Consider the following 23,483-nt stretch of genomic DNA (forward strand, 5'->3'; position numbering starts at 1 on the left):
ACAAAAGAACATTTTAGAGAAAAAATAACATTGAATTATTTCATTCCCTATTCAGGAAAGCCATTCAAAAAATACTGTCTGTCTAATGCATAGTCCCAGTAATTTTGTGCTTGCCATGAGTAAATACATTGCCAACATTCAACACACAGAACTATATTTTTATAGGAATTGCTACATTTATCCACTTGTGCAGAAAACAGCATGACTGGTAGAAAGACCAGTTATATGGTTTTGTACCTATTACTCTAAAAAATAAACAAAAGCCATGTAAGCCTTTTATAGCCTAAGGCTTGATTTTTTAATCTAAAGTGTCAATGATGTCTTTATAATGCAAGTAGCACTCATGACAGTAATGTAAGTATAACTACAGTTATAATGAAAATATAGGAATCCCAGCAATTACTCAGTTTCCTTCTACACTAGCAGATTCATATACAACCAAGCTTGTGTCTACAAACACAAGTGATCCATGTAAAAATAATAAAACTCCTTTTTTTTTGACCATAGGGGAAATATTTGCAGTATTGGAGGGTGGGGGGTGGTAGAAATCAGTGCAGTACCTCTTCCTCAAGGTACCTCCTGTAGCACCCACATTTTGCATGCCAGGGAGAGCAAGGCTTTCCCAGTGCCCATGGGTGAAGTCAACCAGTGCTGCACACTTTGCTTTAAGAGAAGCAGCTCAGCTTAAATATCTAGCTGCCACTAGATATTTAAGTGTGATATTTAGTGTCCTCCTCGTGATCTGAAGTTTCCTTGCTACCAACTCAATAACAGCTGCTCAGTGCCAGTGCAATGCAACTGTAACAGAAGAGCATCTATGGAGGAATCCCAGGTAAAGATCTCTCAAGAAAAGGGGTGGTCTCAGAGAGGGTTTTAACTATAAGCACAAGGATCTTGCATTAGAGTGCTCTTAGCAGAGGGATAAGCCAATTTCTTCATGTCACACAGGTTTGCACATGGAAATGACTTGTGACTGCTCTCCTATGCTATCACAACTGCAGCACTCATGGTGTAATATTCAAGTTGTCAAGGGATACAAGGTTACTTAAACACTTCTGATGTGTATGTACTTCCACCAGGGGCTTATACTGAAAAAAAAAAAGAAGCTACAAGTGAAGAATGAGGCTGCTGCACTTGAGGGGGACAAAAGCAAGACAGCAGCGTCAAGTGCTAAAAGGAAAAAAGGAACAGATCAACTACTCCATTACCAACATCTAAGGGACAAAAAGCTGAGGAAGCCTCAGCCAACCAGGAGTGGATGGATGCCCTAGGTGGAAAGAAATTACTACTAAATTTTGCAGAGAAATGGACTGCCAAAGAGCTTTCCAGGAAATGTTGTTCTCATGACTTTCAATTGTTGACAACTAGCAAGCAATTCTCTAGATGCATTGTGATGGACACTCATTTTCCAAACAGCAGATGTAATTCTGGTAACAGTTGCTTTACTTCAGCGTTTACTTTGCATTTTGTTATGTCCTCACTCAGCACCAAGCACAACTCCTGAGTCCCCCTGCAGAGCAGCCCCTCCTGCCCCATTTTCACTCTCCAGGCACATTAGCAGGGGAGGATCCAGGCAGAGCTCCAGGTCAGCCTACAGAGAAAGCTGGGAAAACACTGCATTGCTCTTGGTAAATCTCATTAAGTGATACAAGACTTTGATAACTCTAGATAACCTCAAGATTAAGAGGAAATAAAGATGGGTATCTGAAGTGCCACTCTGCAACTCAGGGCACTGCACTGATTCTCCGGTCAGTCTGCTGTGTTGCCCCTATACAGTAGGAGAATAGTGAAAATGAGAAATTTTAAGAAAAAATTAGGTACTGCAATTTTAAAAAGTATATCTGACAGTCCCATTCCAATTAACACAGATCCAGCAAGTATCTCTAAGATAGAATCTGCTTTTCCTGGGACTTGCACTAGACAAGCTGCAATAAATCAGTGTAAGCTGTCAGATAACAAGCTGGGCAATGAAATACTCCACTGCTTCAGCTTGCTGTCTGCCAGCCTCCAAGTGACCCAGCTTTTTTTGCACTTGAGGCACAGCTACTGGAGGGTAGTAAATTTTAACTCCTTCACACCTGATCCCACTTAGAAGTGGATTCCATCCTTAAAACTGAAAAGTTTATAGTTAAAAATGAAGGCACATTCTCCTTCGAAGTGACAAGACATTCTCATTTAAGGTTCAAGCTTTAAGGGATAAGATTCATGCTCAAGCTACCATTGAGAAAAATAAGTAAATCCAGGATATCTCTGAAAAACAGACTTTGCAAGCCCTGTGATTACAGCATTTCTCCACTTTCACTGAGAAAAATTTATGAAGAAATTTCCATACTTGAGGATAACTGAAAATTCTTAGACCAGAGCAGGGAAGGATGCCTGAATCCTCGCAGGACTCTTTCCAAAGAAACTCTATCGAGTAATTACTATCTCCCATCTTGATTTTCCCTATATCACATTTCACCTGATTTTTTAATTAAAGTATTTAATTAAATCTTCATATAAGATTTAATTGAAACATCAATTATGGTAAAACCTAGCTACATATAATTGAATTTCCACTCAAAAGTAAAAATCACTTTTTTACATTTTAAAACGTTTTTGCCCTACTTCCTCTTTCTTATTTCCCAAAACAAAAGGTAGGGACTGCTGACAATACTGCAAGAGTGCAACATCAGAAAGCAGAATTAATTACCCACTGGGGAAGAATCATTAAACTGAGCACTAATAAAGTAACTGTGAGTAGGAATGGAACCAGTTGTGATAGCTTCTAATAAAGGCACTAGGAACAATGAAGCACAAAACAGCTCATAGGTGACTGGATCTCTGAATTAGTCACTATCCACTCCTACCTGCCAAGTCAGTATTATTATTATACTTGCATACAGTAAGAAAATAATAAAACCACGATATTTTCCCCATAAAATTTTACTACCCATTGCAAAGCACACATGTTGATGGCAGGCTTTTGTCAATGAGCTTGGGAATAAACTGCTCTAGCAGAATGCTACTCTTCCTGTCACCAAAGATAACCTCCTTAATAACAGAATCCTCCTCCCTAACACTTGTAACCTACTGCAATAATACAACAGCCAGAAAAGCTCCTCATGGACTATGCTTCCAATGCAGTGTGTGCTTTCAGCACTTTAAATGTCTACTGCTTGTCATCTTGAGATCGACCTTTCATGTATTCCTAAAGCAATAATAGGTTGAGAAGTGTTTGCTTTACTCTGTCTCCTTTTCACAGTTGTTCTGAGTGTTCTTGGGTTTGTATTTCTATTTGTCAGCAGTATCAGCCACTAAAAGCAGAAAGAATGGCCCCATACCCCAAAGCCATTCTTCATATCTTCTGCTGTCCTCCAGAGCACAGCTGCAGAATCTGCTTCAAACACATTAATCCTGAAAATCTGTGCACTTGGTTTACAGCATCCTCTTGCAAAACCATCTTCCATCTCCTTTTTTCTCACCACAAAAATACAATCAACTCCTAATTAAAATATTCAGCAATAGAATTTTATTTCATTACTCAATTCTTTCGATGCATACCCGCACATGTGAAACTCTCCAGATGTCTGCATTCCTTCCCACATCCCACTGTGGCTAGAGGGCCAGGACCAGACATTGTTTCTCACCAGCATGGGCCAGGAAAGACAAGTATGGCAGATGAATTACTGAGGTTCAAACAGTGCTGCTTTAGCACTCACACTTCCAGTTCCTCCTGTGCACCAATGCAAGGACTGACCTACATCCCAGCCCAAATGAAATTCCCTGGAGAAACTTGAGGGTAAGAAGCAATTGCAGCTAGCAGAACTGAACAACTGACTAGTTTGACTGCAGCAACGTAGTTCACAAGAAGTCCCCATCACACTTAACACACAAGCACAGTTCCATTCCGTGCATCCCACGAAGACTCTCCAGGAAGAAAAGCAGAATGAATACCAAAGCCTGAGCCAGCAGGCTAACAAGCAGCCCAGGCTCAGCCTCACCCAACCAACACCCTGCCAAGGAAACTGATGCCCCAACAACCCATCTGAAACAAATCCATACTCAGGGTTAAAGTGAGCATATAAGCAGAGGCTCTATTAAGTCAGCCAGAAACATGTTAATATTCTAGACAAGAAACAGCAGAAAACATGCCCCACAGTCCCTTAGAAGTTTCACCACTACAAGGTGAATTAGTGAAAATTAGCTTCTGAATAGATTAAGCACAACTGTTCCAAACAGGTGGCTGCTAAACATCCCAACTGGTATTACAGAGGAGACAGGACTGCTGGTCTTGAGCTATGGGGAGAAGCCTTCCCTGCACTCGGCATAACAAGCCTGGAGTACTGTTTCCTCCTGTGCAAGGAAACACTCCACATCTAAGAGGATAATGATTAATGGCCCAGATATTACATGGGTGTCAGGAAAGCAATTAACTTTGAATCAGGGAGAGGCCTGCAAACTGATCCAACAGGCAGCTTTTGACTGAAGGGAAGGAGTAGGTGGGGACAGAGTAGGCAGAATCAAAGCCAAAACACAAACAGCATCTCTTCTTATTCTAAAGTCACCATCAGAGACACAACAGAAGGTGAAACAACAAAGCATGACCTAAAAAATATGCCATGAAACTCCAGCTTTTTCAGAAGCACACAGGCTGTTGAGCATGATAATATTTTGTGTACCCCATCTGGAAAACCTGCAGACTGAGGTCAGGAGCAGAGTAAACCTGCAGGATGGCAAGATGCACAGAGGAAATCACACAGACCACACAGGTGCAAACAAATATTGTGCCCTACACAATGCTAGATTTTAGGATAAATAGTATCTTCTCATCCAAATTGTCAAAGAACTTAGTAAAGTACATTCCCACACACTAAAACAGAAGTTAAGATTATTTGTGTGATGCTCTACTCAATGTGTGCCCACGTTTCTGCTAAATGCACCAGTGATTTTTTCCAAGAACACACCAGTCAATGATTACAAGAGGAAGGAGCTGTGCTTTATTTCTCCTCCTAACCAAGAACAACACACAGGACAAAACCAGATACAAGTACAAGCTCAAAATATTCTTACAGTGATTGAATTTTAGGGGCAAAACATCATGAATGCCTATGTGCAACATTTTAGCCTTTTCCATCTCTATTTTCAGGATCCTGAAATTGCCCCGGTGGCCTTGGATTTCATTTGTACCAAGCTGTTCCAATGTGAATTGGACTGGTGAGGTCAGCAGCACCTATGATTAATGCAGGAGCAGGGAGTCTACCTGGCAAAAGACTTAGCTGAACTCCATAGTGAATAAAACCAGTCTTACCTTTTCCCCTCAGGCAGATTCCCCATTCCTGTGCTGAAATAGCTACTACTGACCTCAACAGTCCAATAATCAAGGACCTGTGAACAAACAAAAAAGGTCACTTGTATGCAAACATCTGCTGAAGTGCATGCTTAAAGTACACACAGCTCTGGACTTATCCACTACTTCCTCCATGCTCAGCCTGCTGCAGTTCATCCATTACCACACTGCCTTCCTCAGATTTCTCCTCAGACTCTCCACATTCTCCATCAGAGCTCCAACCAACAATCCTAAAAAAAATTAACTAACAAAATCAGAGAGCAAGTACTTCGTGGTGGGTCCCTATGATTATCTCCTTAATTTCATAAACAAAACTTCCTAGGTAGGCAGCTACAAGGAAAAAAGTTCAAAATAACAGGCAGAGCAGGTCTTCATACAACTAGGAACAGCAAACAAACCATGCTGATCTGAACCTTAGACACACAAAAATGCCATAAGCACGGATATTTCTTTCCTACCATCACCTACTGAGAAAAGAAGCACTAAATCTGACTTGAGTCCTCTGACTCTGGGATTCTGCTATAACATCCTCCACCAGCTATAAAAGAATTTAGGCTCCCAGCTCTCCCTGTTCCCAATTGCACTCCAGTGAGATGTTCAAAGAAGCAGTAAAAATATTCCCTGGCTCCAACACCTCACATAGGCTCTGTGCTTGTTATATTTCTAGATTGCTGAAGTTGCTCCTGCCTTCTTGTCATGGCTTTCATCATAATTTATTTAGTTAGCTACCACTCTTCCTATAAAAATCTCATAAGTACTTTATTAAGTATATTTATTAGCTTCAATAAAGAGGTTTTGCTTCAGAATTTCTTTAGGCACTTTTAAGATAGTAGGGGTTTTTTCCCTTTCATAACTCCTGATAATTTTTACAATTGGAATATTGACAATTTTTACAGCTGGAATGTGAAACCTATGCTACAAAAGCATGAGAAAAAAATTGCAACATGCTCAGAAGTTAGCTGTCTTCAGCATCAGGATCCTCTAACTCTTCCCTAAAGAAATTACTGAACCCTAACTGCCTATTCATTTTTGTAAGCTAATGATAGAGTAAATCAACAACTCTATTTTTTCCAGGTCAAGTCCTGCAAGCTCCTCCCAAGACTTGTGCTGTAAAACCTCAAGGGTCATGGTGTTTGAATTTCCATAATATCAGTTAAAAACTCCAAAGAATCACAGATTCCAAGTATTGTAGTTGTATCACAGGCTTTAAACAAGAATCAATGGTAATTTAAGGGAGGAAATCAGAGGGATGCAAACAGGAGCTGGTCTGGTCTTGTTTCTGAGGCTAAATTGCACCACAAGGCATGAGAGCAGGATGGCAGCAGTGCTCCTGCTCCCTGCCTGCTCCTCTGAGCACAGGAGTACTGCTCTGGTACTGCACTAGGCAAAAGGAGGAGTACTTCCAGATCGGCTCATCTCTTGCCCTTGGAAATGAGAGAGATGCAAAAGCAAGAGCTGGTGAACTGCAGAAGACAGCTCAGGGAAAGACATGAATCAAGGCAATTGCTATAGTATTCAAATACTACCAATATTTAACTTTTCTGTTAGAATAAATGTAGTTGATGGCTTATGAACAATGGCACTGCTCTGACAGCAACATATCAGTCCTAACAACATGAAGTTATTTAATGACACTAAGGTCACCTTCATGCTTTTATGACTCTCAGCTTGAAGGAAAGAAAACAGTCAGAAAAGAACAAACAACCCAATGCAACACTTTGACATCCACCCATTTATTAGAAGTGTGGTCAGTTCAAGATGGATTTGAAGTTCAAACTATTGGCACCTTCAAGCAGGCCTAAGTTCAAAGTTCTTATCTGGTTAACCAAAAGTAGGAGTGCTAAAACTATGAAAACATACCTAGAGAACTGTCCAATGTTGCTAAGAAAGGGAGATTGATCAAGTCTTCATAGGGTTCTTGCACAGAAGAAGTATTTAGGAGAAGGAACAGGAATTTCTTATGAGCAAACAGAAATTAAAACACTTCTTCCACTGGCACATGCCAGCAATCAGTTCCGTAGATGTTTCTCAGAGCAGCACTCACCAGAACACATTCCCTATTTGCAAGGCAACAGCATGGGCAACACAACCTGAGCAACCCCAGGCAGGTTCTTCTGCTCATTCCAATTTAGAATGCATCCCCTGTATTTCCAGAGAAAGGCAGAAAGTAACTAAGCACAAACACGTACTTAATACTTCCAGCTGCTGGAAAACAATCTTTTTCCAAAGTGATTATATGCACAGACACATTAAAGCCACAATCACTGGTTTTGCTTCCCTTCCAAAGGAAGCAACAGTACAGAAAAACATGTATATGAGGCTCCCAAAAAATGGAAAGGGAAACAAAAGGGCTGATACTTCTTGTTTCTTCAGGTTAGCCTGCAGAAACTCCCACTTCTGGGAAAAGGCTTGAAAGCTCTTGCTATAGGGTTCCCACTTACGGCACCAAGTTTCTAGAACTATTTAATTTTGGCTAGACCATGAAAATATGGTTGATGTCAAGGTGACTTTAATTTTAGCTACACATTTTTGTTTACACAGCATGTTCTCCTCCATTTCTGGCATCTCCTGGTTTTGTCTATCATCTGGAGATTGACAGCCACTTCACTCCTGCCTCAGAGACAACTGAGCATGCAGCTGCATGTGCTTGGCTGGCTGCTCATTAGATTAGAGAGGTCCTCAGAGCCACCACTTGAGATGAGACTTGTGGAAATCAGACCTTCCCAAGTACAGTGTTGAAAAAAGATCAGAAAGTTCTAGAATTGACACCTGAAGCAATTGCCAAGCCTTCAGGGAGAAGAAAGGGAATCCTTACTTCTCCCTCAAGACTGTTCAGCCTTGCAGTGTCTGACAGCCTGTATGCTAAAAGCATCAGGTATTCCTGCCTGGAAAATTTTTTTGGTTGGAAGTTGTCTTGTCACTCAGGAGTAGAAGTAGAATATGCTTGCTGCTGTGGAACACTCACAAAGGATGAGCCCCAAGGTCAGTGCCAGGTGGTCCTGGAAAACATCAGCTCTAATGTTGAGAACCAAGAAGCCACTCACATTAGTCACAGATGACAAACCTCCTCCAGAGAGCTGCTCCCTTACTGAATTACACTGGAAAAATCAAGGAGGAGGGTGGAAGAAAAGTTCAGGCAGAGAAGCTGGGTTGACAATTCCTGAATACGCACAACAAAAATACCCATCTACAGAGGAGGGGGGAAAAATCCCTGAGAGACAACTTAAAGACAAGCCCAAGGTAAAGGCAAAAAGTTGCATTTATCAATAAACATACACCTCTCTTTTTTTTATGAAAATTTACACAACTGCTTCGGTGTCTCAGCTCACTAGCACACAGCCTCATGAAATGACGGCAGAAGTCCAAAGAAAGTCAACCCAGGTGCAATCCCTAGGGCACTCATGGGGACTCCAAACAAGAATCTGTGGTTTGAAAGGGAGGAACACAAAAGGAAGTCTGTGCCCAACTGCAGAAGAGGCAGACACCCTTATTGTTCAGCTGAGCAAGAAACCAAACCTGGGGGAAGTGGGAACACACTGGCCAGCCCCAGGGCTGAAATTGTGTTGCGGCCCATCCAGAGCCAGCTGGAGGGGGAGAGGGGCTCTGGGGTCACTGTGTGGCATTTCATCTGTGCCAGCAGCATGGCTAGAAGGGATTGTGAAGGAAGGAGGGACAGACTGTCTGTGCTAAGAAACTTAAGTTCGGTGACTGGGTATATAAAAAAGCCAAAATAAGAAACCACATATGAAAAGATCCCCTTCAGAACATTTACTTTGAATAAATCCTTCACAACACCAGGCTAAATCTGACAACAAATCAGAGGAAGATCAGAAATGGAAAAAACAGGAATGTGTGCTTTTAAACCTTCATTTTCTACAACTATCATGAGCAAAATACATTTTAGAAGAGTTTGCACCCAAGTTGCATCAAAAGTCTTACAGAGAGTTTAGCTAAAGTAATCAGATGGCTCCAGACTCTTCCAGACCCGTGTTAGACAAGATCTGTACAACAGAATTAACAACTGCTTCTCTTGATACTTGTTCAGAGGCATAGTCATTGCAAAGAAAAGCCCAAAGGTGGAACTCTGCTCTCCTGATGTTCCTCAGTCACTGGTTTCAGGCTTCCAGCAGCTCAATGCAGACCCATGCTCTTCACAAGCTTCACACCAGAAACACTGATTGTACAGGTCAGATGTGAAAGCCCACTGATGAAGACCCAAAAAGCAATTTTGCAAACAAAGCTATCCATCAGGCCCATTATACCTCTGTAGTGCCAGCATGCCACACAGCCACAGTTTCTCACTTTGAGTCCAACCATCTTAAGTAGGAATCACCAATTTTCAAAACTGCTTTAGGACTTGCAACCCAAAAGCTTACCATATTCAAATGTAATAATCCCTAAGATTCTTAAAATATTATTTTTAAAAGAAACTCATGTACTTTAAAATAGGATATATTCTATAAAACTCCACTTAAGAGCATACATCTGCTGTAATTAATCTTGAAGTCTACTGATAATGAGATAAGGAAAAACAATTTAAAATACCTTTTCAGCACCTCCTTTCAGTGATTCTTTTTCTTTTTTCATTGCTCATCAGAATACAATTGGCAAAGTACAAATCAGTACACTCAGAAAAAAAATTAGGTGCAAGTTCTGGCAGTGCAGAGCAGGAGACAGCAGCCAGCACCTCGAATCTGCTGCTTGGACTGCCCCCAGACACCCTGACTCGTGCCTCTGCTGACAGGACTGGTGCAAACTTGAGCCAAGCAAGTCACTCAGCCCCAGCAGTTCCAGCTGAACAATTTGCTGTCCCTAACATCACAGTAAATGGATGCTACTACAGTTTCCTGTAGCAAACAAACCATTCTGAAAATAAGCCCACCTACAGTGCCCACATGAATTTTTCAAGGTAAGGAAGCACTTGTGTTTAACAGTACAAGCTTCCTTCAAGTTGCCTTTTTATCAGGAGCAAAAGACCATAATTTCAATTTTATGTCACCTATGAAATGGATGCTTTCTATATTTTTCCAAAATAAACAAAGATACTAATAATCCAACAGAGATTATGTTTTAATACAACAGTTTGACCAAGTACAGGGAAAATTATCTTAGGAAAATTCCCGTATTTAAAAGACAGAAAATAAATTCAAGGTTTATGAACTATGGGAATTAATTTCTTTCTTAAGTTAAATAAAAGCAATAGCAAAAAGGCCAAAACACCTCCCTTATGACTTTAAAGAGTGTCCAGAAGAATCAAAAACCTAAAAATTGTCTTAGATGTAACTGTGTACTTAATATTGTGTTCTGAAATGGTCACTAAATATAAGGTAGCAACATTCCTGTGCAAATTGCTGATTTTTGTATCACACCATCAGACAAAACATTAAAGGAGTCAGTGCTTACTGATGTGACAGTGAACTGAGCATAGAGTACTGTGTATCCTGTCCAAGGCACACAAAATTAGAGAACTTGAAAATATACAGTTTTTAATCTTAAATTAATCCTGGTACCCTGAAAGATTTCAGCTCCAATCAGAAGCTAATGTGTCCTTCCAGATGCTTTTGCCCAAGAATAGAATAATCTCCTAAAATACAGGGATTCAATCCTGAGCACACACAGTAATGTCAGTACCTTCAGGTCCTGGAAGCTTGGGTGACCATCTGTGGGCAGTGACAGCACAAGAATCAATTGCAACAACCCAGAAATTTTTCTCTCCATCCCTACTGCCAGCTTATACTAACAAACCACTGTCTCCAGAGGTAAAAATAGCTATGAACCTCTGGACTGAAAATTACAAGCATCTGTCAGAAGCAGCACAGCATATTTGGGGGTTGAGGGTGACTCCAAATGCGCCAAGGTATAAACTCCTTTTAAAAAAACCTGGTGGACACTCAGTTATAAAAACAGACTGAAGCTTCAGAGCTTCCCATATCAGGTTGCTGAGGGAGGATGAGAAGATCAATCTGGTTTTCCAAGATAAAAATACACTGAAAAAATACCTGAAAAAGCTCAGTCATATTAAAAAAAAAAAAAAAGAAAAAAAAAAAGAAAAGAAGGGAAAAGAAGGTAATAAAAACCAGCACACATATCCTAACCTTTCATAGGCAACATGTCATACCAGGTATTTTCCAGTATTTCCACAGCACATCTAGTAGTCCAGATTATATGGCAGACCTTTTTTTAACCACTTCAAATATCATACAGGGTTTGCACTACACGGCGCAAGTCCTTTGGATAATTTGGTTATTTTTGTCATTTGGCATTGAACCTTATTGTCAGTAGCAGCCAACCCCACCAGGGGAGCCACAACCATATGCCAGAACTTTTCACTCCTGCCTAATTCTGAGTACAGTCTTGTTTCCTCTGCTCAGAAAATGACCTACATATGTAGTCAAAAGATGCTACCAGATGCACTACATATGTCAGATTCAAATATAGCCTTTCAAAAAAATACTAGAGACATTTTGAGCACAGTGAGCAGCAGGCTTACATTGTGAAGAAACCTCATGTATGGCAGACAGGAGTAAAGGAGAAGATAAGGCACCTAACCAGGCAGGTCCCCATTGCACTGCAGACTCAGGAACACACATTCTGTAATCCTAAGTAACTCTGCTTTCACGAGAGCTTGGGTAATGTGTGCATTAAGTAATGCCTAAGCCACACATTCAGCAAGAAAACAAAACCTGAAAAGCTGATCATTAATTGAGCACCATTTATTCTGCACGCCCAACAAGACAGGAGTATCTAATTATCCAGCTAATGATTGTACATCAAGACAGAGATCAGCTATGGAGGAGCAAGCTCAGTGCTGTCACTTCCTGAACTCTGCCTAAACTGCTTTCCTTCCACAGGTGGTAAGCAAGTGTTCTTGCAAAAGTAACCTGAACAGCTCACTCACTCCCTGCAGCACCATGCCAACACCCACCTACACCAGCTGTGAGCTTAAAACCTGCAGCAGCCCCAGATAACAGAAGGATAAACAACTCCCACTGCAGACAGATGAGCTGTTGGCAAACCATGGCCAAAGGGTTCAGGCAAAAAAGGACATTGGACCGACCACAGCCTAAGAAAGAAGTGATTCTGCAAACATGGCTGTTTATTATTATCCTTTCTAATCTCTGGTTTAGACCCAGTAGCCAACACAACAGGAGGAAGCCTTCACCATTATCAGATGCCAAAGGTCCAAACACAGTTTGTACCAATGGCTTCTTTATCCAGCTAAACCCATACTAAGTGTCACCAAGCTCATGCAATCCAATTTCCTAAATGTTTGGATTTTGCCCCCATTTGCTGTAATGAATATCTGTCCAAGTGTTGCACTCCTGACATCTGGCTCAGACAAATTCCTAAAGACTCCAGGGCACCAGAACTGCTTGGAAATGAGGAGGGACTAACAGCCATAACCTTGTTCTTAAGCCATTTAGCAACTGTCATGAACTATGTATTTAGAAATTCAGATCTGAAAAGGTCTAAGGATATTCCAAGCTCATGCTGAACATGTTTTCCCTTTTTATGCATTCTCTAAATTTTGTATTAATACTGAGGGAAAGAGGGACAGAAAGGGAACATAACAGTCTCCACCATAAAAATCTATTCAACATTTACAATAAAAGAGGATTTCGACTTGTCCTTGAGAGAAAGACTTTATTTCCAGAAACATCTCATTCTGTAATGGCTGCAGAAAAAGGACAGTTTTTCCATTTCAAAACAGCTCTAAGGAAAATGGTAAAAAATGGACAAGACAGACAAATGAGAGATGTTCCTCATTTCAGCATATATCCTCTGGTTTTCAACCTTGAAAGTTTAACTTTATTCCTTTATAAATCACAGTCACAAGGAAAATAGCCATTTTCTCACACAGACAAAATTAACACTGATCTACCCTGCAGCCAGCAAGGGCAGAAGGAACATCACCACATCTGCTTTTACAGCACCACAGTACTGATCACAACACAGTAATTCACTTAGTAAATGCAAAAAAAACCCACATGTATCTGGAGGAGATCTTTTGATGGGCAATTTGCAGAGAGCTACAGGGAAGAAACCTTAACTGTGTATAATTTTATACATTTCTTACAAGTTTTTACTGGTTTTCAGGTAGGAAAGCATTTGTAACACTGCACCCCTGCACCCTCACATTTCAGCAGTTTGCATTATTGCTGAAGTCTCATGTTACTGAACAGACTTCTCACCCAGCACTAGGAAGCTCTGGCTCACTTTGGACAGTAAAATGATAGTCAGAAGTCTCCAAGAGATGAAAGGGAAGAAAAAACTTCCACCAATTTCTAATGCCTTCATTAAATTATCCAGGCTCCCTCTGGTGGGGGATTTAATGTAGAGACTGTTCCAGTTTGCTATATGAGAGCTTTGAACCCCAACAGGTTTTTTCCTTCTGTAAAACAAACCGTGTTACGTCTGGACTCTGCAATTCCTGGAGTTTCTTGTCATGCTTAATCACAGCAACCTGAGGTAAAGCTTTGTTCCTGGCTCTGAACTACATCACATAAAGAAGAGCAGTCAGTGATTAAAAAAAAAAAAAAAAAAGCTAAACCATCACATTTTTAAAACACAAATTATTGTCTTTGTGCTCCAAAATCCCCAGAATAATTCTCCTTTCTTACTTCAGCTCTCCAGAGTCCCAGCAGAACCACCACCTCTGCCCCTGATGAGAACAGAGGCCAAAGAAAGATTTCTCTCCCCCAGGGCACACAAGAGATCCAGGGCTCCGAATTTTCATTTCTGGTTATATATTGATTATATTAAGTCCCAGGTCTCATATCTCTCCAATAATTTGAATATCATTTATTTGCACTATGGTCAGACAATTCCAACATGCCTATGTATCTCTCTACAAATCACACACACAGGAGTCAAGCAAACCATCCATCCATTTCATTTTTCTACAGCCCCTGAAGTTGTCATTTTAACCAGTTACAGTAAAGGAACATGACAAGCTTTACAAACACAGAAAGACATCACATGTGGTATTTTTAGTATCTACCACTAAATATATGTACTACATATTGCCATCAAAACTCCTGTTATCCATGCAATCTCATAGTCAAATTTAGTTTTGCCTCCTGAACTTCATTACCAATATTATCAACATTCTGCAGTTTAAAGTCTTGAAATAAACAGCAAACATGCAGAGAGGTAGCATTCAAAAGAAAAAAATAAAAAAAGAACCATCCAACTTGAGGTAGGAAAACTGCAACCCGATGTTGCTGTACGGGAAAAGCAGCATGAGCCTTTTCATGGATGGAGACAATTTTGTTTCTGACAGCTCTTATTATGACTCACTAACTTTTCTTCCTTAATAAGGCCACAATTTGCATCAGAGAAAGTGTGTCTATAACAAGCCTGAGGACTCAGAAAATTATCCAATGGCTAAGAAGCATAACTTCGCTACACCGACAAAAACAATCTTAGTTCTCAATTTGTCCTTGTGCTTTCAGATAGAAAGGGATGCAAGACTATGCCTACTATAGTCCAAGAATTCTGATTAACCTCATACAGCCTATCTTAGATGACGAGTATAATTCAATTACTGCCAGATAGGATGGCAGCTGAAGCTGAAGAGCAACTCGGACTTGAGGGCTATTTAGGATATAGTCGGCACAGAAACCAGTCTCAAAGGTCAGAGAAAACAGTTCTCATCACTGCAAGTTCCTCGGGACAACTACAAAGTTTTACGAGAACCCACAGGACCCATACAGGAAGGCAAATAAAGAGCAGCAATTCACGTTCAGTATATCATCAATGAAATCCACAGCCTTCCAAAGCAAGCGCTAACTTATTCAGACTAGGGAGATTACGACCTCATTTTGCCCCAGAGGCATTCCTTTAGTGCCCAAGTAAAGCTATGCTGGGAATCAGTAGAGAGGGATTTACAGTTCAGAGAGACAGGCGTGATCTCCTCGCCCCTGACCTCCCAGAACCCCCTCAAATGCAAAGCCTGCGGCGTACGGTGTGCACTGACAGACCACCCTAAACATGAAACTGCAGGAAAGATGCGAGACCATTCTCCTCGTACAGAAAACGGACAACTCTCCCAGAAACGGGGCAGGACTACACCATCTGTAGTAAAATCGAGGAGGGCAAGCACACATCCCGTCCCCTTGCACACCGCGCCGCGATGGCCATGGGACCCCGCCCGGACCTCGCTCAGCCACGCGTTCCCCTCGCCAGCTCCCCAGCCTTGGGCACTCCGGGACTGCTCCGCCTTCTGCTGCACCGCAAGGGGTTTGCGGGCGTGCAGGGACGGGCGATTCCCGGCTCGGTTAAACCTCCCCGGGGAGCGCTGTCCCCGCCGGGCAAGAGCCGGGTCCCCGCGGGGCAGGGAGCCGGGCGGGGCGGTGCGGCACTCACCGATGCCCAGCCCCACCACCACGCGTCCCGCCAGCAGCGTCTCCTTATCGCGGGCGGCGGCCAGCACGCCGGAGCCCGCCGTGAAGAGGCCGCTGGCCAGCAGGATGCAGGGCCGCCGGCCGCACAGCCCGTTCAGGACGCCGCCGGCCAGGGCGGACAGGGCGGCGGCGCCCACCGTGCTGGAGACGAGCAGCTCCTGCCAGAGCGCGTCCAGGTTGAGCTCCCTCTTGAGGAGGAGCAGCGCCCCCGACACCACGCCGGTGTCGTAGCCGAAGAGGAAGCCCCCCAGGGCGGAGAAGACCGACACCACGTAGACGAAGCCGGGGGTCTCGTCCTGCTGGAACTGGCGCCGCGCCGCCCGCTCCAGCTCTCCGCCCGACGCCGCGCTGTTGAGGCTGGAGCAGGACTCGGCGGCGATGAGGCTCCGCTCGCCCGCCGCCGCGCCCAAGCCGGCGGACCCGTCCGCCTGCCGCCGCCTCTTCTCGCCCATCAGGTTGCTCAGGCTCCGCAGCGTGTACTCCACATTATCGCTGGCCTTGCGGGACATGGGACAGCCACGGCGGCTCCCGCCCTGACCGGGGGAGGGCAGGGGGCTGAGGCGGGCGGCTGCCGGGCTACTCGGACTCAGGCGGCGGGGCTGCCGCTGCTGCCGACGCTGCCCGTCCTCAGCGCGCCCGCCCCTCTCGGGCCGCGCTCAGCTGGGTCGCATCTTCCCCCCGCCGCCGGGCGGACTTGAGGGGAAGTTGCCGCCGCTCCCAGCGCCCGGGCGGAGCTGGAGGCGGAGGCAGGCGGGGACAACGCCGAGCGCGGCCCGGCGGGCGCAGGGGCGGGCTCGGCCGCCCCCCCGCCGTTCGCTGCACGGGGCAGGCGCGGCCCGGAGCGCGTGCGCACGGAGCGCACCCGCTGCGCTCGCTCGCGGGCGGCGGGGCTGGCAGTGGCGCTGGGGCCAGGAAGGAAGTCAGGAGGGAAGCCAGGAAGGAAGCCCTGGGCGGGTGGGCGCCACGCAAGCCTGGGGCCGGTCCCCGAGCCCGCGGAGCTGTTCCGCTGGCCGCCCCCGTCTGCATGAGGAGCAGGGGCCGCCGGCCGGGGCTGCCCACCCGCGCGGTTTCCGCACTGTCTGGGCAGCGCTGTCCGGGTGCCGGGCGCGTAACGATCGAGGTTCGCTTAGTAACTGGATCGTTTGAACGAAGACAGCGTTCCGCGTCCGCGTTTGTCGTTTTCTGAAGCACTGGGTGATACTGTCTGTGCTGCTGCGCACGGAGGTAGCGGGTTTTCACTTCTGGGGTCTCCCGGCTCTCTTCGTCCAAGCTCACTTGGGACCATTTCAGATCGTTTGTGTCGATTGACTGTCCCACCTCCCCTGCTCTCCCTCTTTTCAGGGTGTTGAATGGGAAGGACCCTAGGGCTGCGTAGCTCCAAGATCCCGTTTGGCGCTGCTGCCCGGGCTGCCGGGGCTCCGAGCGAGCCTGCCCGGCCCGTCCCTGCCCGCCGCACGGGGGCTGGAGCCGGCGCTGCTCCCTCAGAAAGCGGCGAGAGCGCTGGAACGGGCTGCCCGGGGACATCTGGCTGCTCCCTGGAGACACTGAACACGCGCCTGGACGTGTTCCTGTGTAACCTGCTCTAGCTAACCCTGTCTTAGCGGGGGCGCTGAATGATCTCCAGAGGTCCCTTCCAGCCCTAACAATTCTGGGATTCTGTCCCAATAACAGGGGGGAATTGCCAGCTGTTTTTCAGAGTGGGACAGGTTTCTTACCATGTAGGAGCAGAGTTTGGAGCTTGTTCCTATGCTTGAAGTAGAGCATTGTGTTTTGCTAATTCCACCTTTAAGCAGTCTTTTTGGGGATTTTTCACTGGGATGCAGAGCCTGGTGGATCCTGTCAGCAGGGAGAGGTGCCTGGCTCCATGAGGACCCAGGCAAGCTTTGCTGCCAGTGTGCATGGAAGGGCCTTCCAGATGCAGTGCATTTTTGGGGAAAAGTATATGTCATAATATCATAATATTATAATTTGTACTTCTTGTATGTTGGCACGAATATGGATAAAACAAAATTTTCATTCTGACTTAACTGTCTTCTGCAGAGATTCTCATAATGAGGCCAGCCAGCACCCAGAGAATTTTGGTAATTAGCTGGATCAGTTACCAGCCCACACCTTGTGAGCAGTACTAGTCATAGCCATGTGAATTTAAAAATTAGAAGAGGGAGCAAAGTCCAACATGGCCAGCTGCACACAGTCTCTTTGGTGGTTTGCCTCTGCCTCAAAGCAAGCTGTGACATGCTGATACTGGTCCAGATAATACTAACTAAATAAAATAGTGAGCTGTAGTTACTAAAATAAGTATAATAACAGTGTAATAATGTCTCTATAGGTAATCCTGTTAGAGAGAGATGTGGCAATGGATTTCTAAATACAATAGGTCAGCTTGCATGTTTGAGCATGGGAGAAGCCTGAACTAGATAATAATTAAATGCATGTTAACATTCAGTTATTTTTAGTCAATATTTGGGTTGATTGGCACAGAGCATTCCTTATTTTAATAAAGACCAATAGGGGCCAACCCAGTACTAAAGCAAGAAATAGTTCCAGGTTCTAGCATGAGGAATGAAGTTATCACAGGATCACAGAATGTGCTGAGTTGGGAGGGACCCACCAGGATCATGAAGCCCAACTCCCAGCCCTGCACAGCACCATTCCCAAGAGTCCCCCCATGTGCCTGAGAGCACTGTCCAGACACCTCTAGAACTCTGTCAGGCTGGGGCTGTGACCACTGCCCTGGGGAGCCTGTTCAGAGCCCAGCCACCCTCTTGGGGAAGAACCTTTTCATAGTGCTGAACCTAAACCTCCCCCAGCACAACTTCAGGCCACTCCCTTGGGTCCTGTCACTGTCACCACAGAGCAGAGATCAGGGTCTGCCCCTCCTCCTCCCCTCATGAGGGAGTTGTAACTGCAGTGAGGTCTCCCCTCAGTCTCCTCCAGGCTGGACAGACCCACTGACCTCCGTCACTCCTTATACAGCTTCTCCTCAAGATCCTTCACCACCTTTGGGCACTCTAATAGTTTAATGTCTTTTCTATATTTAGGTGCCCAAAATGGACCCCAGCACTCGAGATGATGCCACCCCAGTGCAGAGCAGAGCAGGACAATCCCCTCTCTTGCCCAGCAGGTGATGCAGTGCCTGATGCCCCCTGGATATGGGTGGCCCTCCTGGCTGCCAGGGCACTGCTGACTCATATTTACCTTTCCATCAACCAGGACCCCCAGGTCCTTTTCTGTGGCACTGCTCTCCAGCCTCTCCTTCTCCAGTCTGTCCATACATCCAGGGTTGCCCCATGTGAGATGCAGAATCTGGCACTTTCCCTGGTTGAACTGCTGAATGCTGGACATTCTGTCCAGAGGGATATTATGAGAGACAGTATCAAAAGCTTTACTGAAATCCAAAGAGATTACATCCTCCACCTCCCCTTGATCAAAGAGGTGGGCTACCAGGAACTGTCCCCTCAGGTCCAGCAGCTCTCCATGAGCAGACTGGCTTACATTGCTACAGAGCAAACAGGAGAGAAGCTGTAATCTTCCAGAAGTCTCCAGACTTGCCTAACAAGCATAACACTCACTTTTTTTTTTTTTTATGTAAGCCCCAAATAAAAATGTGGGACACAGTGCATGAAACAGAAAACATTCACTCCAAATCCCTAGCCAGCTAGAAGGAATGCTTTTACAGAATACTGTCACAACAGCTGGCTGTCACAAAAACAACCTGTCTTTTTAATAGCCACTGCAGATGCTGGAGGCACTCTGTATGTTGCAGTTAATAGAGAATCAAGAGAGCTAACAAAAAGCTTTTATTTTTTTCAATTGATGTCCCAACACAAGCACAAACAGACATAATTTCTCATCAGATCATGCTGTCAAGCTTCTCTCTTAAAAGGATTCCCTGAAGAAAGACAACAAAAAGTTCAGCTGTGAGAGTTCATGCATTACACTGAAGACTGGCTTCATGAGAAAGATGGAGGATTTGTTTTGTTTGTAAATTTTCACTGTTGTGATCATCTCTCTATAGTACTACATTTCATGATAAAAACTGACTTATAGATGATTTCACATTAATTAAAAATGCAGTAGGTATGATCAGTAATCTAAGACAGGGCATCAGATTCAAAGAAGGATTTGAATGGATTTTAGCTATGATGTTATGCTTTCAAGAGCTTGAATATTTAATTGAAACACTGTTTAGATTCACAGCACTTACTCATTCTCTCCTTTAAGGTGTGTTTGCACAATTGTTTGCCAGGATGTTGTGAAGTAGATCAAAGAACTTGTACAGTTTCAAAAACTCAAAGTTTTATGTTTCAATAGGGAGCAGGAATAATCACAGGATTTGGTTGCTTTTTATTTTGTTGATACATGGTATAAATCAGAAAATGTCTTCCGGAAAATTACCGAGGGCTTTGTAATATGCCCAGAACTCTGCTAGACAGAACAGGGGAGTAAGCCCCTGTCTTTGCAGGAGTGGGTGGATGAGTGCTGAAATCTCCAGCCCAGATTCACAGAGAGATGCTCTAGGTCTGTTGTGTGATAGTCTGGTGGTCAGTAGCCTCACCCAGCAAGTGGGAGGCCAGATTCATGAATTTGCTTCAGCCCAAGACTCAGGACCCAGGAAATCTCTTTCTCACCTCTCAAGAAGATTATAGGTTCAATAGGGAAAAGATGGATTTTTAAAGGAAATTGGGTTGATGTGCAGACAAGAATGTAAGAGCCATGGGGTGAGACAGACAGTGAGGCAGAAAAGGATGTGATTCTGTGGCAAAAGAAGGTCAGTTTTAACAATGATGGGTATATTATTCACATAAAACTAGTTTCACAAAAAGAAAAAAGGAGTAATACAAGGAGCAAATCCTCAAACCAAGAATTCTTCCCTTCTCAGCTGGTGCTGTGGGAGTGGGCATGAGGTTTTCGGCCTCATGTGGTTTCAGCAATACAGTGTCCAACCCCTTTAGTTTTTAGTCTTGTAAACTAATTTCTTGTCTGTTACTGTTACGATGCCTTAAACTCTGATGCTGCTTTGATAGTCAATTATTTTGCCACAATATTTTGCTGAACAGAGTTGCTATATGAGCTGAGAAATACTACTGTGCTGGGCTGAGGGAAATCTCCTAGCTGAATATACAAAAAAAGATCAGCAAATGCAGTTTATAGCAGCAGCTTATATAATGTCTGAAACCTTGGAAAAGCAATGACAGAACCTTTTGTTACAAGTTTGCTTGCAGTCTTAAGGTTCAGAAACCTTTTCTGAACACAGAATTTTACATTATCAGTGTGCCATGGTGGGGTACAACTTTTTACGAAAAGCATTTCTTCCTACTGAGAAGACACAAACCCTGACCCATGATCACACCAGTTTGTTGAGTTTGCAGGTATGTCTGGGTAATACAACATTGAGACTGTAAGGAATTCTCTAAAGAAGAAAAACAGGATCTGAAAATAGGACTTTAGAAACTATTTGAAATAAGCAGTGTATTGCTATAAGACTTCATTTTGTTCCAAACTTCATCCTACAACAATGTTGTTTGGTCTCTTTGGAAAGAAGACACTTTCAGATACATTCTATAGTTTGCTGGTCCCCATATAACATTCCTTCTCCAGCCATTTTCTCTGTCTTGACAGAGTCATTCATTTATCTGAATGTGCCTGTCTCTGAGCTCTCAATACAGTTTAGTTGTTTGTAATCCTTCCAGTGTTTGATTTGGGTTCTCATTTTTATGTACAGATCTGATTAGATCCTTCTCCAATATCTCAACAGAAGTCACCTCTCATATACACAACCTCTCCTTGACTGGATGCTGCTATTTAGTACTCTTATTCCTGAGTGTCCTGCTCTGCAGTGAGACTTTTAGCCTGTTATTTACCTTCTACTGCAGTTATCTGAAACTGTAAACTGGGACATCACTATTGACCTCCTCTGCAAAATCCTTTCAAAATGAAAGTAGCATCAGAATTTATTAATAAGGAATGTACTGGTGCCATGCATTTAATCCTACTGGTCAAGTGTTAAGAGATAAGTTGTTTAAAAAGGAGGAAGAGTTACAGCCTTAGCACAGGAGGAAGGTATGGATGATGGTTGATGGCAGAAAGAAGCTGACAAACTGGGAGATGAAGCATTCTTTGCCTGACAGACTGGCAGCAGTACAGCTAAAGTTGCTAAGACATCACATCACAGGCTGTTTCAGTCCCAGGTAACTTTACCAAAGTAACCATCTGAGCTCACTTTTTGTATAATTTCACTCTCTTTCTATAAATATGAATTCCAGCAAACCCACTTCAGTCCTATTGAAAATGTAATTGTAAAAAGCACATTTCTCAGAGTTAAATTTTTCTCTCTATTTTTATAATCTACAACTTTTTTATGCTTTAGAGCAGAGACTCAGTTTTTGGCAGGAGAACAGTTCCTTTCTGCCTTTCCTTTGGCTGTCAGAAGGAAGATCTAACAAAATTTGACTCTGGTACAGGCAGCAGCAGCACATGTGGAAACGTGCTGCTAAATCCAGTGTGCCCCAATGGCTGTGTCTGCAGCTCTGAGATAGAGAGTTGTGCACTGATATCTGTGCAGATGTCCAGGGGTGAAGGTCAGGCTGTGCATTTAAATGCATTGCTCTAAAATTCAGTGCCCAGCACATGCTAAAAGCCAGTGCAAAATGGGGAGTGGGAGTGGAGGGGAATGCAGACTTTTATCATTGCACAATTTGGATTTTTTACATTTGTGTACTTGTAAAGATGCCTTGCCAGTTTACAATGCTTATGAAGTCATTATTACCTTGTAAAAGTTACTATTACTTAGTTACAACACCTGGCAGCATGGAAATCAAGGACTTGGCACAACACTACCCATGAGATTCCAGGGATACCAGGAATGCTCTTCATACACTGTATCTTCAAACAGATGTATGCCAACACAGAGCTGTTTGTCTGCCAAACAGAAACCTCCTCAAGTGCTGCAGGGAAGCCCAGAACGACAACAGGCCATCTCTCACTCCGTTCAGATTTCTGGAATCAGAGTAATGCTCTATTCCAGCACGCACCTAGCATCTGGTGTACATGGAAGACAAATACAGGAGGAAGAGAACTACATGCAGACCCATTAATTTTGGTCCAAACCTCCTTCATTCGATTGTTCACTAAACAAATTTTATTATGATTTCCATAAAAGGTGGACAGTACTTCTAAACCAAATCCTTCTATGGATTATATAAGACCAGAACATCAGTTGTCTATCATTTAATGAAAAATAAATCAGAAAGGCTTTCAGGCTTATTTATGACTAAATGCTATTCTCCATCCCTGGAAAAGTAGCATCTGACCTGGTATGAATTCACTAGTTTATAAACTCTTACCTCATTAATGCAAAGTATTTCCATCAAATTAAAGTTCCAAGAAGTGGAAGCCACATTCTGTAAACTGCAGGTTAAAAGCTGATTTTGCTGTCAGCCCTGACACTGCATTGCCTCAGAGCAGAGCACTGTACAGAAATGCTTTTTCTGAGTTTGCAAATGAAACTGGAATCAGACCAGGAAGATTCCAGTCACTGACTCATTAAGTTGGTCAACCCTCTGGATCTGACAGACTGTGAATCCATCAAAATTTGTTCCCCCATACCCACCCACCACCACCACCAGCACCACCACCAGCACCACCAGCACCAGCAGCACCACCACCACCACCAGCACCAGCACCACCACCAGCACCTCAAAGACTTGCAGCTGTAGCCTGAAGAAGAATGTTATAAAAGAGTAGAT

General features: G+C 43.8%; 1 protein-coding gene across 1 annotated transcript in view; it reads right to left on the reverse strand.

Annotated features, from left to right (window-relative positions):
- Positions 1–16,466, reverse strand: part of SLC2A13 (solute carrier family 2 member 13) — a 146,802-nt gene extending 130,336 nt beyond the window's left edge. The window contains exon 1 of the mRNA XM_005481893.4: positions 15,698–16,466. Coding sequence (XP_005481950.2) covers positions 15,698–16,244 — 547 coding nt within the window. The 5' untranslated portion in view covers positions 16,245–16,466. The remainder of the gene's footprint in view (positions 1–15,697) is intronic.
- Positions 16,467–23,483: the final 7,017 nt, after the last annotated feature.

This window comes from Zonotrichia albicollis, chromosome 4 (genome assembly GCF_047830755.1).
Source record: "Zonotrichia albicollis isolate bZonAlb1 chromosome 4, bZonAlb1.hap1, whole genome shotgun sequence".
NCBI classification, from domain to species: Eukaryota; Metazoa; Chordata; class Aves; order Passeriformes; family Passerellidae; genus Zonotrichia; species Zonotrichia albicollis.